Source organism: Harpia harpyja, chromosome 8, assembly GCF_026419915.1.
Source record: "Harpia harpyja isolate bHarHar1 chromosome 8, bHarHar1 primary haplotype, whole genome shotgun sequence".
In the NCBI taxonomy this organism is placed as follows: domain Eukaryota; kingdom Metazoa; phylum Chordata; class Aves; order Accipitriformes; family Accipitridae; genus Harpia; species Harpia harpyja.
The window spans coordinates 52328946-52341784 of record NC_068947.1 but is presented as its reverse complement, the minus strand read 5'-3'; the positions used below and the strand labels follow the sequence as shown (position 1 = coordinate 52341784).

The 12839-nt window shown below is 47.5% G+C and overlaps 1 protein-coding gene across 2 annotated transcripts; it reads left to right on the top strand.

Annotated features, from left to right (window-relative positions):
- The first annotated feature begins 3628 nt into the window (after positions 1 to 3628).
- On the top strand, positions 3629 to 12793 carry LOC128145216 (solute carrier family 25 member 36-like). Of its 2 annotated transcripts, none has more exons than XM_052794991.1 (7): positions 3629 to 3707; positions 8959 to 9135; positions 9593 to 9670; positions 9992 to 10092; positions 10710 to 10776; positions 10976 to 11259; positions 11359 to 12793. In XM_052794991.1, exons 1-7 carry the CDS (start codon positions 3667 to 3669, stop codon positions 11556 to 11558), a joined length of 948 nt encoding a protein of 315 aa, XP_052650951.1. In that variant the 5' UTR covers positions 3629 to 3666; the 3' UTR covers positions 11559 to 12793. The 2 variants fall into 2 exon arrangements, with proteins under 2 accessions (XP_052650951.1, XP_052650952.1); XM_052794992.1 differs by lacking the exon at positions 3629 to 3707 and adding an exon at positions 4377 to 4490.
- The last annotated feature ends 46 nt before the right edge of the window (positions 12794 to 12839 follow it).

Here is a 12839-nt window from a genome sequence, read left to right as displayed (position 1 = left end):
AATCCAACATCCACACCAAACACGTTTGGGGAGCTTTACTTTGGATTGTGTCTGCCCTGGTCCCATGGACCGCACGCCAGTTAGTGGCTGAAATGCATGAGGTGCGCTCCTATGTACGGCACGCCTGCTACCTTAGTGTCACCTGAAAGGAATCTAGTTTGCACACCGAGACTGTTCTGCAGTACAAACCAAAGCCCAGCAAGCGGGGATTACTGGAGGATTCACTCTGAAAGCGTGCTTCAGACACCCATTCAGGCACTGATGTGGAAGTGCCCTACATCTGGCAGGCAGCTGCATTAAGATGGCAACACTTGAAAAGACGTTTACATAGCCACTCTTACACTTACCGCTCTTACGCTCTTGCCACTCTCGCCACTCTCTTACACATGGACACCGAGGCCGCACACTCCATGTCACGTTGGCACAATACATTCCACACTTCCAGATGTCTGCCTTATGCTATTGTTCCCTACTTGCCTGTCAGTCGTAGTCATCCCAGGACCATGAGTGCATTTCCAGAATGAAGCCCCTGGAATGACAAACAAGACTCACTCACTATTACCAAATGTCAATCCTGTATACGCTCAGTGTGATCCAGGTTTAGTAAGAGCACTTGGAGAAAGAGACAGAGGGAGGAGGCTTTTGGACAGAATCCCGAATTACTTTCAAGAAGGACAGACGGACAGTGCTGCTCCTAGGAAAAACAATAGACTGCACAAAGACATGGAGAAGGGGAGTAGGCATTGAGATAAGGCATGGGCAGAAATCCAAAAGCCGTCAGAGACTGAGCAGTGAAGAAGTCAAGATGAAGCAGGTTTGATTTATAAACATGTGTATCAGGCTCTTGGGGTATGCCCATGACACTAGCCTATGATACCTGTCCAGCCTGGCCTACTGGTTCAGGACAGGGACTCTGAAAGACTGCTCTAAAAAAACACCCACAGCCTCCCTTCTTCGGTCTGAGCAGCAAGAACAGGTCCCACAGGGAACGCACCCAGGGTCGTCGCTGCTGCCTGCAGGGACAAGGCACGCTAAAGAAAAATGTATCCTCTCTTCTTTTCTCTTCCCCTCTTTCTCTTCTCCTGGGAAGACAGTTGCGTTTCCCTGGTTCTTGGCTGCCTTCAGGCTCACCAAGACTCTTGCAAAGCAGCGCTCATCGCTGAACCAGTTCCAAAATTAAGCAATCCTTTGATCTACTGAAAGTGTCGTGCTATCATTTGCACTGGCCTGAAGACAGTGTGTAGGAGGCTTTCAGAAAGCATCTTCCAGGGCTCAGTCACAGTTTCCCATTGCCTAAGAGTGAAGCATGGGTGCCCCTCCACCTGAAGGTAGAGAAAGAGACCTTGCAGAGTGAGGCTTTCTAGGTCTTAGACCCAGAGCAAAGGAGACAGAAGGAAAAGTCCCTTACAGTCCCAAAAGACTGTAAGACTAAAGGAATCAGAAGTGACAGTGGTGGCAGAGCATCCAGGACAACCACAGCTATAGCTGTTGGTGGGTAAGTGTAGAAGATTTTAGAAATTTAGGACTATAAGTATTCTGCTGAAGCCACAAGTATTTCTGTTTGCAGGTGGAAAGCAAAGGGTCTGATCTAAAGTCAGCAGGAAAAGGAGCAAAGTCAACAGACCCTTGCATGCAAAGTGTAAATATTTTGGCAGTAAGAACTGAAATATCAGGGGGCCTCAATAACTCTCGGAGAACTGAGAAAAGCAAATTGTACAGTTCCTGAAAATGCTGTTCTGGGCTCTGCATCCTTCAGCCAGTCTGAGTTTGATAGCAGCCAGTACTCTGCTGAAGGTCCTGGGCCTGATGGGGACCAGTGACAAAATGGAGGTCTCTGTCTAGCTATTCCCCATCCTAACTTTGTGAAATTCATTATTTTTTTCCAAGTGCAGAACTTTGCACATGCTTTTATTAAATGGTGTTCCACTCTTTCAGGCCATCTCCCCCATTGATCAAGATTATTTGAATACTAATTTTGTCTTCCAGATATGTTGCAACCCCTCTCAGGTTAGCGTTGTCTGCAAATTTAACGGGCACACTTTCTAGTCCACTGTATAAATCACTGAAGAAACTATTAATACCACACTGAGAACAGATCTCTGCAGGACTCCTTCTTGATACTTTTTCTCCAGATAGACAGCGTACCATTGAAAACCAAACTTGGAGTCTTCTAATCAGCATCAGACTCGCCTAACAGTGATTTCAGTAGATCCCGTTTCCCATGTTTCCTAGCTTGTTTGTAAGACTGTCAGATGAAACAAAACAGAAATCCTTACTGAAGTCAAAATATGTAACATCTATTGTTACTTCCTTAGCCACAAGGCCTGTTAGTCTACCGTGAAAGATTGCTTTGACTTGATTTCTTTTTTTGGCAAATGGAAAATCAGAGTTGTCTACTTAAAGTTTATTTGTTCCAGTATTACAGGGGGAGGCAGTAAAGTAATGCTGGCTGGCCAGTAATTCCTCAGATCCCCCCCCCCCTTTTTTTTTTAAATAGCCAATATATTTGGCCTTTTCCAGTGTTCTGAACCTCTCCATTCTCTAGAGATCTCAAAGATAACTGCCAGTGGGCCTGACATTGCTTCAGCCAGTTCTCCAACCATCACAGAATGAGTTTTATCAAGCCTAACTGGTCTGAAAGCATTGACTTTGCTTAAGCACTTAGAAATCCAGAATGACGTTTACCCACTTGTCTATTGGTGCTATTTAAGGTATTCGCCTAGCCACCATCACAGTGGAGACAAGTGAAAAATACTTGCAACTTCTTGGTATCTTTGGCCGGTTTTCCATTTCACTGACCAGAAGGCCAATGCTTTTACTGGTCTTCCCCTCGCTGCCCAGGCACTATTGATGGGCTGATAGTTCTTTTCTTCTGCACCACACATAAGGTAATTACTCCTGTCCCCTTTGACGTATTTCTGTAGGGACTTGAAGTCAGTTGCCACGTCTCCCCCAATTCCTTCTTCTCTGGACAACACACTGCAATTTTTTCAGTCCTGCCTGGATGGCCCTGGTGAGTCGTTCCCCTCTGTGGGTTCACTCCCCCACATTTGCCCGCTTTGTCCCCAAACCGAACGCTCAGTCGCTCGGTTCTGCGAGCGCTGAAGTCACAGCAGTACAGAGTCGATCTGACCGCTTATTTCATCTGACTTACAGGCTATCAATCCTTCCAGCCACGCAAACTGGTACGGCGCGTTGCCTTTTTGGCAACAGCGTGACGTTGACGTACGTTGCGCTTTTTTCCAAGGAAGAGGGTATTCTGCGAGCTCCGACACCACCCGAAACTTCGCCTTTCCAAAAGCAACTAGAGGATCTATCTTTCGGCCCTGACTATTCCCCAGCTTTGACGTACTGATCCTTCAAACTTCAACAGGAGGGGGTCTAATTCGCTCTGAGGCGTTCGTTTGTCTGAAACACACTGGCCTGTCTTCATACAAAACCCAAACACCTGAGGAAGAACCTGTGGTCGCACTGAGCCACGACGAGAGGCCCACAGACCCACGCTACGCCCCCGCGGCCCCTCGGACATGGCGGAGGGGGGAGCCGGGGCCGCCTCCCTCCTCACAGGGCCTTCCCGCCTCCCGCCTGCCGCCGCCTCCTCCGGCCGGGCGGGAGCCAATGCGCGGGGCGGCGGCGGGGACGGGGACGGCGCCAGAGCGCCGGGCCATGGCGCAGCACAGCACCCTGCTCCACCTGCTCGCCGGAGGGTGAGTGGCCCCGAGCGGGGACGGGGACGGGGGGCCGAGGCTTCGCTGGGCCCGTCTTCCCGCTGCCAGGCCGGGGTCTCCCTCCCGGCTCGGCCTCGGCCTTGAGGAGCGAGGCCTGCGGCGGCCTGCCCCGCTGCAGCCGGCGGAGGGGAGAGCCCGCCTTGCCGCACGGCAGCCCCAGCCCCGTCACCCTCAGCCGCCTCTTCCTTGCGGTGCCGGCTTCCAACGGAGCGGCGGCGGCGTGGCCCGGCCGGGGTGAACGTGTGGCTCTGCGGTTTGGGAAGAAGGGGAGTCGGGGGGGGGGGGGCTTGGCCTGGCGTGTCACCCAGCCTGAGCTTACCGGGCATGGGGGGGCGAGGGAACGGGGGAATGAGGGGCACGGCCGGGTCTCCGCAGCCGAGCAGGCGGTGGAGCATCCTTGTCTTCGGGAGGGCAGGCAGCCCTCCGTCGTCCCGTGGCGGAGATTCCCTGCGTGTCTTCTCGGGCTTTGGATGGCGCAGCTGATGCTGGCGAGGCAGGTGTTTGGGGAGCGGATTCCGGCAGTGCCTCTGAATTCGCAGCGAGACCCTTGAGGGAGTCCCTTCTCGCCCGGCGTTTCACCCTTCCTCTCTTTAAGAAACACTGAAGCCTCAAAACGACGAGCTTTAAGTTTACGATGTCCTAAAGCAGAAGATATTGTGGTCCTCCGGCCCTTGCTGTGTAACTGCAGGACTCCCTTGCCCAGCCAGCCACCGAATCCCTTTCAGAATTCCACCAGCCTGTTGGAGTCCGTGTGACAGTGAGGTCTGCGGTATAGCATGTGCAATAAAGCACATCATTTACTTGCTCTTAATTAGTAAATTTCCAGTTTGCTGCGGCTAATGCAGTTGTGCTACGTTGATCTTTGCCGGTACGTGCTTGCCCTCTCTGTTCCCAGTGTTATTTTGTATATGTTATTCTCTTTTATTAATTTATCCTTTGAACTATATGGTCACTGCATCTTAGCCCTTCTTAATATACTTTTTCACATTTCTTAGCTTTCTTCTTAAGCTTTTCCTCATCCTCATTTTCTGCTTTGGTTCCTGAAAGCCTGTGAGAGTTCAGCTAGTGACAGGAGTGTCGCTAGTGGGAGCTTTGTCAGTCTGTACCCTGTCCTTGCCCATTAAGCAATAATCCTTGAATTACAATTAATTAAAACCCAAGAGATGACTAAGAAGTTCAGGTTATTCCTGCAGTATATAGTTAATATTACTGTTTTACCTAATGAAGCAGGTCTCATTGATGAAGGAACAGTTGTTCACTTTATCTTCTAGTACGAGAATTGGGGACCATCAAATGAAACTTGCGGGAGGTTTGTTCAAAACTAATGCAGGAACACAGCTCTTAACACAGTGTGCAGTTAAACTGAGGGACTCGTGGCAACAGGATATTAGAGGGTAAAAGCTTTTTATGCGTCCAGCAAGCATTTTTGAAAGATTAATGAAAAAGAATGTATTGAAGGCTATTAAATGCAATGCAACGTTTCTGGCTGAGGAAATCCCTGAGTTGAAAATTGCAGGAAGCTGGGAGAGTGTTCTGGAGAGGAGTATTTCTCCTGATCTTCCGTAGGTGATCTTTATTTGCCTGTGTCCTAGGCAGAATCCTGGTTTAACTGCAGGTGAACAGCATTGCTATCCTTAAATGAAGATCTTTGAGCCATCTCAACTTTTGGCTAGCCTAAGTAAGGGCTAAAATGTGAATTACCAGTAAACCTTGTCACCTCTGTGCATGTTCTCATACCCTTTTCAGATCATTGAAAAAATGTTAATGCTGTTTTTTGTATTTCTCTCAACTAATCCTCTTTTTCGGCCACCTCAAACTTTCCAGTTCTCCTTTTAAAATGTGAAAGCAAGGTCTACAGGCAAGTACTCTTTTCTAAGGTAAAATTACCTGCCTTCTTCAATTAGCTCTTTTTGCCACTGCTTTGCTCTGGGAGTACATGTTGTACTGGTTGTCAGCTGCTGCTCTTCATCAGATTTTGCAGGAATTGCTTTTGTTCCTGCTCCTAGAGTAATGAATGACTTCAGGGCTTTGGTTTCGTAAAACCGGTCTCTTTAAGCCCAGCATAAGGACCCTTGGTGACTGCTCAGTTCCATGTGTTTTTTCATTATTTGCCAGTCATTGCAGCTTTGCTCAGTACTGTGTCAATCTTTGTCACCCATGGATTTTATCAAGAGTAAGGTCTTGCCTCCTGTCTGTTGGTGGAAAAACTGAAAATTTTTAGGTCTAGTCTAGAAGTGATTTTCCTAGACTCTTGCTGGACCGCTGCTGCTTGATTCTTTACTGACAACTGGTTTCAGGGCAGGGAAAGACTGGGGCTGGTATTTTTTTTCTTCTTTTTGAGATTTTATGGTCTGATTTCAATCCATCTCTAGCATCTATGCTACAGAGTGCTAAGGCTCTAAGTGTGTTTTTGTGAGATATCAAGCTCACTTTTTGCAAAACTGAGGTATGTTACATCTTTGTAGTTGCTTTTGTGAATCCAGCTTTTTTTTGGTAAGTTCCATAAAAAAAACCAACAATATAGCCGCCACCCGCCCCCAACATTGATTGGTACAAAGTGCCGTTTAAGTCTATAGTGATCTGATTCCGTAATTCTCTTCTGGCATGAATCTCAGGTCATATAACCGTGTAAACTTAGCAGCATGAATTATTACAAACACTCATTTTTTTTAGTCCTGGTAGACATTAGAACTCTTCTAGGCTAGTATATTTCCCCAGTCCCCTAACATTTCTTAAGCATTTAAATCTGTAGGTATGAAGTCTCCTTAATCAGCTATTTTTAATATCCACAGCCATGAGGGGTTTTGTGCCTGCTGATTTTAAAATGTTTGTTCCGACTGGATTTTGTTCAATTTTGCCTTCATTAGTATTGGACTGAAAAATAGTTAATCTCTTTGTGACGAGAGTATGTAATTTTCCGTTTCTCCTGAAACAGAAGAGTTTTGGAGACCTATGCCTTTCATACATTGTGAGCAGCTGTACCATGATGTAGCGCATGGTAAGACATCATAGTTGAGATTTCTTCTGGTTTTGAACAACTGATACACCTTATTTCCTTAGCTTTGTTTAGTCAATGTTTTTTGCTCCCTGAAAAATCTTCCTTAGTCTCGCCATTGAGCCATAGTGGCTCAGAAGTCCCCCTTCACCTCCGACTCTCTTACTGCTGATTAAATGACCACCATGCTAAGGAGTAACAATTTCTTTAAATCTTTATTACTGCTTTTAAAATTCTTCTCTATTTATACGTATCAGTAGCTTGAGGAACTTGAACTCAGGAAAATCTTGTATGTACTGGAGACGTGGGTTCAAATTCGTATCCTGACTGTGCTCAGGTAGGGACTTCTTGAAGAAATGAGATACTATGAAAACATTACATAAAGTTGTGCCTCCTTATGCACTGTTAGAGAGAAAAATCTTGAGGATACCAAGGAATTGCTTTTCTAAATGTTGTCCTGTTGTAGTGTTTGCTCAGCTTTTAGATAAGAAGTTGGAACTGCTCTATTCAGACTTCTTAGACATCTGTCACCACTGCACTCAATCTTCTGCGCTGGAAACTACACTTCTGGTCAAGAAAACAATGGGCCTGTAAGTCTGGAGCCTGTATCAGGCGAATTAGTAGAAACTACGGTAAAGAGCAAGACTGTTGGTCCCCTGAATGAATACGGTCTACTTTGGAAGAATCAATGTGGCTTTTGTAAAAGGAGGCCCTGCCTCATGCAACTCCTGGATCGATGCGTAGGCTGTCTTGATCAGCTTGTTCATCCAGAGAACCTGAGCCAGGACATTTACAGCTTTGCTTTGTGTTGTCTTCTGAGCCCGAGCTAAGTTCTTTGGTCGTGTTCCACCTAATCCCAGACTCCCACTGCTCATCATATCTCCTGAGGGAAAATGCTGCTGATCAGCTGCTCTGCAAGTCATCACCACTGCGCAAATCTGCAAAGTGCTTGACAAAGAAGCATGAGTGTAATGGAGTAGCGTAACTAGTTGCTAGTTGCTGGTATCATTAGCTGCGTAACCTTCTAGCTGCCAGATGTTCCAACTCTTGGACCTCATTGCAATAGGCATCCAGGCCTCTCTTTTTTTTTTTTTTTTTTTTTCTTTTCTTTCTTTTCCTTTTTCCCCTCTAACCTGCAGACAATAATAAATGAAGCCCTAGGAGCAAAGGCTGTGAGAGCAATGTATGTGTACACTGAGCTGTACAGACTTCTTCAAAATAATTCTTCAGAACTCTAGCCATTTGCTTTCCTGTACTGTCAGATGTAATTCTGTTGATATACTTGATTCTTCCCTGATATCTTGTAGTTCTTTGGCTGGCTTTTCTTTCTTTGGAGCAGAGTGAGCTTTTTTTCAGGCTCCATCTCTTGTGAAACCAAGTGAGTTTGGCTGTAGCAGATATGAACAACTGCTTGTTCATCAAAGCCTCTTGCATGGCTGTTCCATGCAAATTCATCTCAAAACAGTCTTTCAGGTACTGAGCATCCTCTAGAAGAACAGAGTTGTCAGTCAAAGGATCTGAAGGGGCCGGAGCTGAGAACCAAACGTGTCGGTTCTGACTTGTCCCTGAGTGGCAGAAAGGGAAAAAGGAGATACGTGTCCTTTCAGCATTACTGAGGTGTGACTGGAATGATTGATGGTGATGGTTCATGAGTTCCAAAAATAGCTTCTGTCTGCTGAAGGTCAGGGTCCTCTTTCATTAAGCAAGTCAGGCTGGGGGTGAGCCTGGCTGTTGTCAGAAAATACAGATCTCACTTACAGGGCCTTGCAAATGTGGGGCTGAATGGGTTATGGGTTGAAGACAGCGGCAGGCTGAGGGGTGGGAGAGGTCCGTGCTGCCCCTCCATGAGCCAGTGCTGCTGTGGGGAGGTGTGAGGCACGGGGCCTGGTGATCTCAGCAGAAGGCATTGCGGTGAGGTTGGGCAGCAGAAGTGTTTGTTCTGGGAAATTCTGAATGCAAAGATCAGCAGCTTTGAGCTGAGGGACTGCTGAGCCCCTATGGACTTGGGACTGTTTGTCTCAAATACTGAGTGAGGTTTCAGAGTGAGGCTGCCAGGAGATGTCCCAAGCTAAGCCCTTATTACGTTAATCAGTGTCAGAGCAGGAGGTCATGTGTGACGCAGGCTGGGGGACCCAACCTCCTCTCCTAGAGGGGAGAGGTTGTGGATGAGCAGGGTCAGAATTATTGCCCTCTTCCTGCACAGGGGTCGTTCTTACATGTCCTGTTATGCCCTAGATGTGGTGGCACAGCTGGAGCCATCCTGACCTGTCCCCTGGAAGTGGTGAAGACACGTCTACAGTCATCCCAGCTGACACTGCGGCCTCTGTGCCTCTCGGAGATACATCTGCCAGGGATGAGTGTGAGGATGATGAACCCCAGCCCACCATCTCCTGGAGTGCTCAAGTTGCTGAGGTGAGTAGGATAGGACGGTGTGCATGTTAGCACCAGGGAGGTGAAGGTTTGGTCATCAGGTGGGGGGGCGGGGGGGAGAGAGAGATGGAAGTAGCATTTGAGGTGAGGCTCTGGAAACTGCAAGTGCAGTAGGAAGTTTTGTCAGAGTGCAGGTACATCTACTTCTCACAGTTGATCTGTGCTTTGAACTCTGAGTCTGCAAGGCAGCTTTTGGGACTGTGAGAAATTTCTCAGCTAGTGGTTTGATCAGACCCAGAGTGATGGTGTCAGCAAGAATAGGCAGAAATGACTGAAGGAGGGAGGAGAAGCGGTTGGAGAGAAAATGGGGCAGAAAAAGCATAACACAGGAGGTGAGGAGAGGATGCTGTAAGAAGTACTGAAGAACAAAGAAACAGAAGGAACAGGAGAGCTGCCACTTAGTTAATTTGCTGATTTCTCTGTTCGTTTCCTCCTGTAGGGCCATCCTTGAGAAGGAAGGCATGAGATCCCTGTTCCGAGGTCTGGGTCCAAACCTTGTTGGGGTTGCTCCTTCCCGGTGAGTACTGCTCCCTGAGGATAGCTCATGCTGTACTCTTTTTAAAAGGACCTCCATGACAGCTATTGCTCCACATTCTGAAAGCAGTCTGGGCCTTGTGCTCATTGTGCCACTGGACCTCTTCACACAGACATTTTCTGGACCTTGTGATCATAGTTGTAAGATAAGATGACTGCTGTGGGCCTAGTATAAATGGTATCTGATGTCACATTAGACCAGCCTATGCTGGCAGTAAGAAATGTTGGAGTGAGACCCCACAGCAGTGCTGTCTCTGCTTCTCACAGGTGAGCTGTAACCTCTTTTGTATTTCTTTCCAACCAGGGCTATATATTTTGCTGCCTATTCTGGTGTTAAGGAGAGGCTCAATGCTGTCCTTGTACCGGAGTCCAAGAAAGTACACATGCTATCAGCAGCCTGTGCAGGTGAGCCTCTTCTGTTTCAAATCAGAGCCAAGGGGTCCTTCTGTCTGTAAGTGTAAACGGGTTTCATTCCTTCCCCATTGCTGCTCCCATCAGTCTTGCTGTCTCTCTTCTGAAATTTTCTCCCTCCATATATGGAGCAGTGAGTACCTTGGGTAACCAAAACGTTTTCTCACTCTTCGTTCTTCTTAGGCTCATCTCTTCAAGTCATGGATCTAGTCTTTACCCCATCAGGAAAAGAGGTCTATTCAGCTGTGAGAGGGAGAAGGCAGTGTGTAATTTAGACCACTCACAGAATCATTTCTCTTGATACATCCCAGTTCTCTTAACAAAATCTTCCCCTCTTGCAAGTTTAGCCCATTGTTTCCTGCGTCTGTGTAACACCAGGGCCTGTAGTAGGGTTATGTTGGAGGCAGAGGAGCTAATTACCACCAGGCAAAGGCTGGAGTGGGGGAGGACGAGAATCAAATAGTCTGCCCTAAATGTCTCTTCTCCCAAGGTCATTCTCAAACTGCAAATGCCTGCAGCTTGCCAAGCAGAATTCAGACAGCTGATAGATAGCACCTCCTCACAAACTGCCAGCGTGATCCTGGTGCTCATGGCTGTCTTCTATTCTCCAGGCATTACCTCTGCCACACTCACCAACCCTATCTGGTTAGTGAAAACCAGGATGCAGCTGGAAGCCAGGTAAGGCAAGCTAGCAATGCAGAACCACTCTGTGTCAAATCGGGACTGGTTTGGGGGTGGGGTTGGATAGGGGTCTGTGACTTGCCATCAGAACATAGGTCTTCAAGGCATGCTGGGGAAAAGTCGTACAGTTGTGGTCACAGCAGCATTTTAGGTCAGTGGAACAGTATGCCGTTTTAACCCTCCCTCCTCTTTACAGGGCGAAGGGGGAGATGGCCAGCAATGCTGTCCAATGTGCCATGCGTGTGTACCGCACTGAAGGCCTTCGTGGATTTTACCGTGGTATCACTGCCTCCTATGCTGGAGTGTCAGAGACCATCATACACTTTGTCATCTATGAAGCACTGAAACAGCAGCTGAGAAACAGCCGTCATTCCCTTTCACCACCGCTCACACTTTCACCAAACAGCCATGATTTCTTTGGCCTAATGGGAGCTGCTGCTGTCTCCAAAACATGTGCTTCATGCATTGCATATCCACATGGTGAGTGGGTCCACTCTCCTTCCCTCTGTTCCCCTCGATCGGAGATGCCATGCCTGTAGGATCAATCTGCTAATATTACTTCCCTTTCTGTCTCTCCAGAGGTCATTCGGACACGGTTGCGAGAAGAAGGGTCACGATACCGTTCCTTTATACAGACTCTGCAGCTTGTGGTCCATGAAGAGGGACCCTCGGCTTTATACCGAGGGCTCCTGGCTCACTTGATCCGCCAGATCCCAAACACAGCCATCATGATGGCTACCTATGAACTCATCGTACATTTGGCCTCTTCCACCTTGTAAGCACACTAGCACCTGGCTAAGGCTGCTGTAAAGATTCAGGGACCTCATGGTCCTGAGACAGTCTTTTTCCATGCTTCGAGAGGTGGTGCTTTTCATCGCATATCAGAACTGGGTCAGGCATAGCATTCTCAGGACATAAGACTATTTTGTGCGAAGTTTTTGGCTCCAACGTGCACAGTGTAGCCTTTCTTCTTTTTGGAGATTTGAATTATCCCGGTGCTTTGAGATGTCAGGGCACTGGTTTGACAGTGCCTGCTGTAAGCTCCCTGTGTGAAACAAGGGCATGGAACTTACTGGGAAGGAGACAAAGGAGAAAGCATAAGAGTATCTTAGCCTCAGCATGTTCACTTCTTTTTTGGACCCAGTAACAACCATACATGGGCACAGTTGGACACGAAGGCAGGCTAGAGCTGAGACATCTGAGAGAACTGCAGCAAGCAGAGATCTTGTGCTGAGACCTTTCTTGCCCTCCGAGGGGCTCTTCCACTCACCTACTGCGCTACCTTCCTGCCCCTACGGAGGATTTCTCAGCCTTGGCTGCCAGCAAATGTCCTAGTGCAGAAGCTTCCTGTGGCTCTTTAACATGTTGCAGCCACTCTTTTTGTCTTGCAAGGTCTGAATAATCAGACCAAGTAGATGAAGGGAAGAAGCACAACTTGCTGTGAAGCACTGTCCTAACAACTCATGCTGCTGGGCTCATAGCCACGCTTTGCTAATACCTGTTGTGTTTCCATGACCTCCATTCCCACCAAAGAGAGGAGGACACCTCCTTCCCTCAGAAGTGCTGGGGCTGTTCTGCTACAAGCTGGAACCCCTGGTGTGAAAAATACTCTTTTTTTTTTTTTTTTTTTTATGCTGGTAAAGAAAGTGGATCAGGTGAAAAGATGGATGAAGCTGAGGATTTGGCCTGTTTCTATTGATGATACACCAAGTGTATGGAAAGAGCCTTATTTTTTTTTTCTGTAATCAAGAATTCAGTTTACTGCATGTGTTCGTTACACTTGCCTGTGACAGGCTGGGATGCTTTCTGTTCCTCTGTGGGTTCCTAGGCCAGTGTCCTGGGGACGGCTACATTGTGTTTACAGAGTATTTTGACTCTCAGAAAGGCAGGGGGGGTAGGGTGTGGGGTGATGTGTTTTTCTTGTTCCAACACATACACTAAAAAATGTAACCCTTCCCTGAGATAAGGCAGTCATTTCAGTAAATACGTGTTCTGGACAATCTCCAGTCTCGCACTAGAGGCTACACTGACTGTTTCTTTCCCTGCTTGTGGTGAAAAAC

Bases quoted from the DNA above. Each gene is read 5' to 3' on its own strand.
- LOC128145216 (XM_052794991.1), top strand. From the start codon at position 3,667: ATGGCGCAGCACAGCACCCTGCTCCACCTGCTCGCCGGAGG. The intron at 3,708-8,958 runs GTGAGTGGCCCC...GTTATGCCCTAG, and splicing joins CTCCACCTGCTCGCCGGAGG to ATGTGGTGGCACAGCTGGAG. The intron at 10,777-10,975 runs GTAAGGCAAGCT...TCCTCTTTACAG, and splicing joins AGGATGCAGCTGGAAGCCAG to GGCGAAGGGGGAGATGGCCA.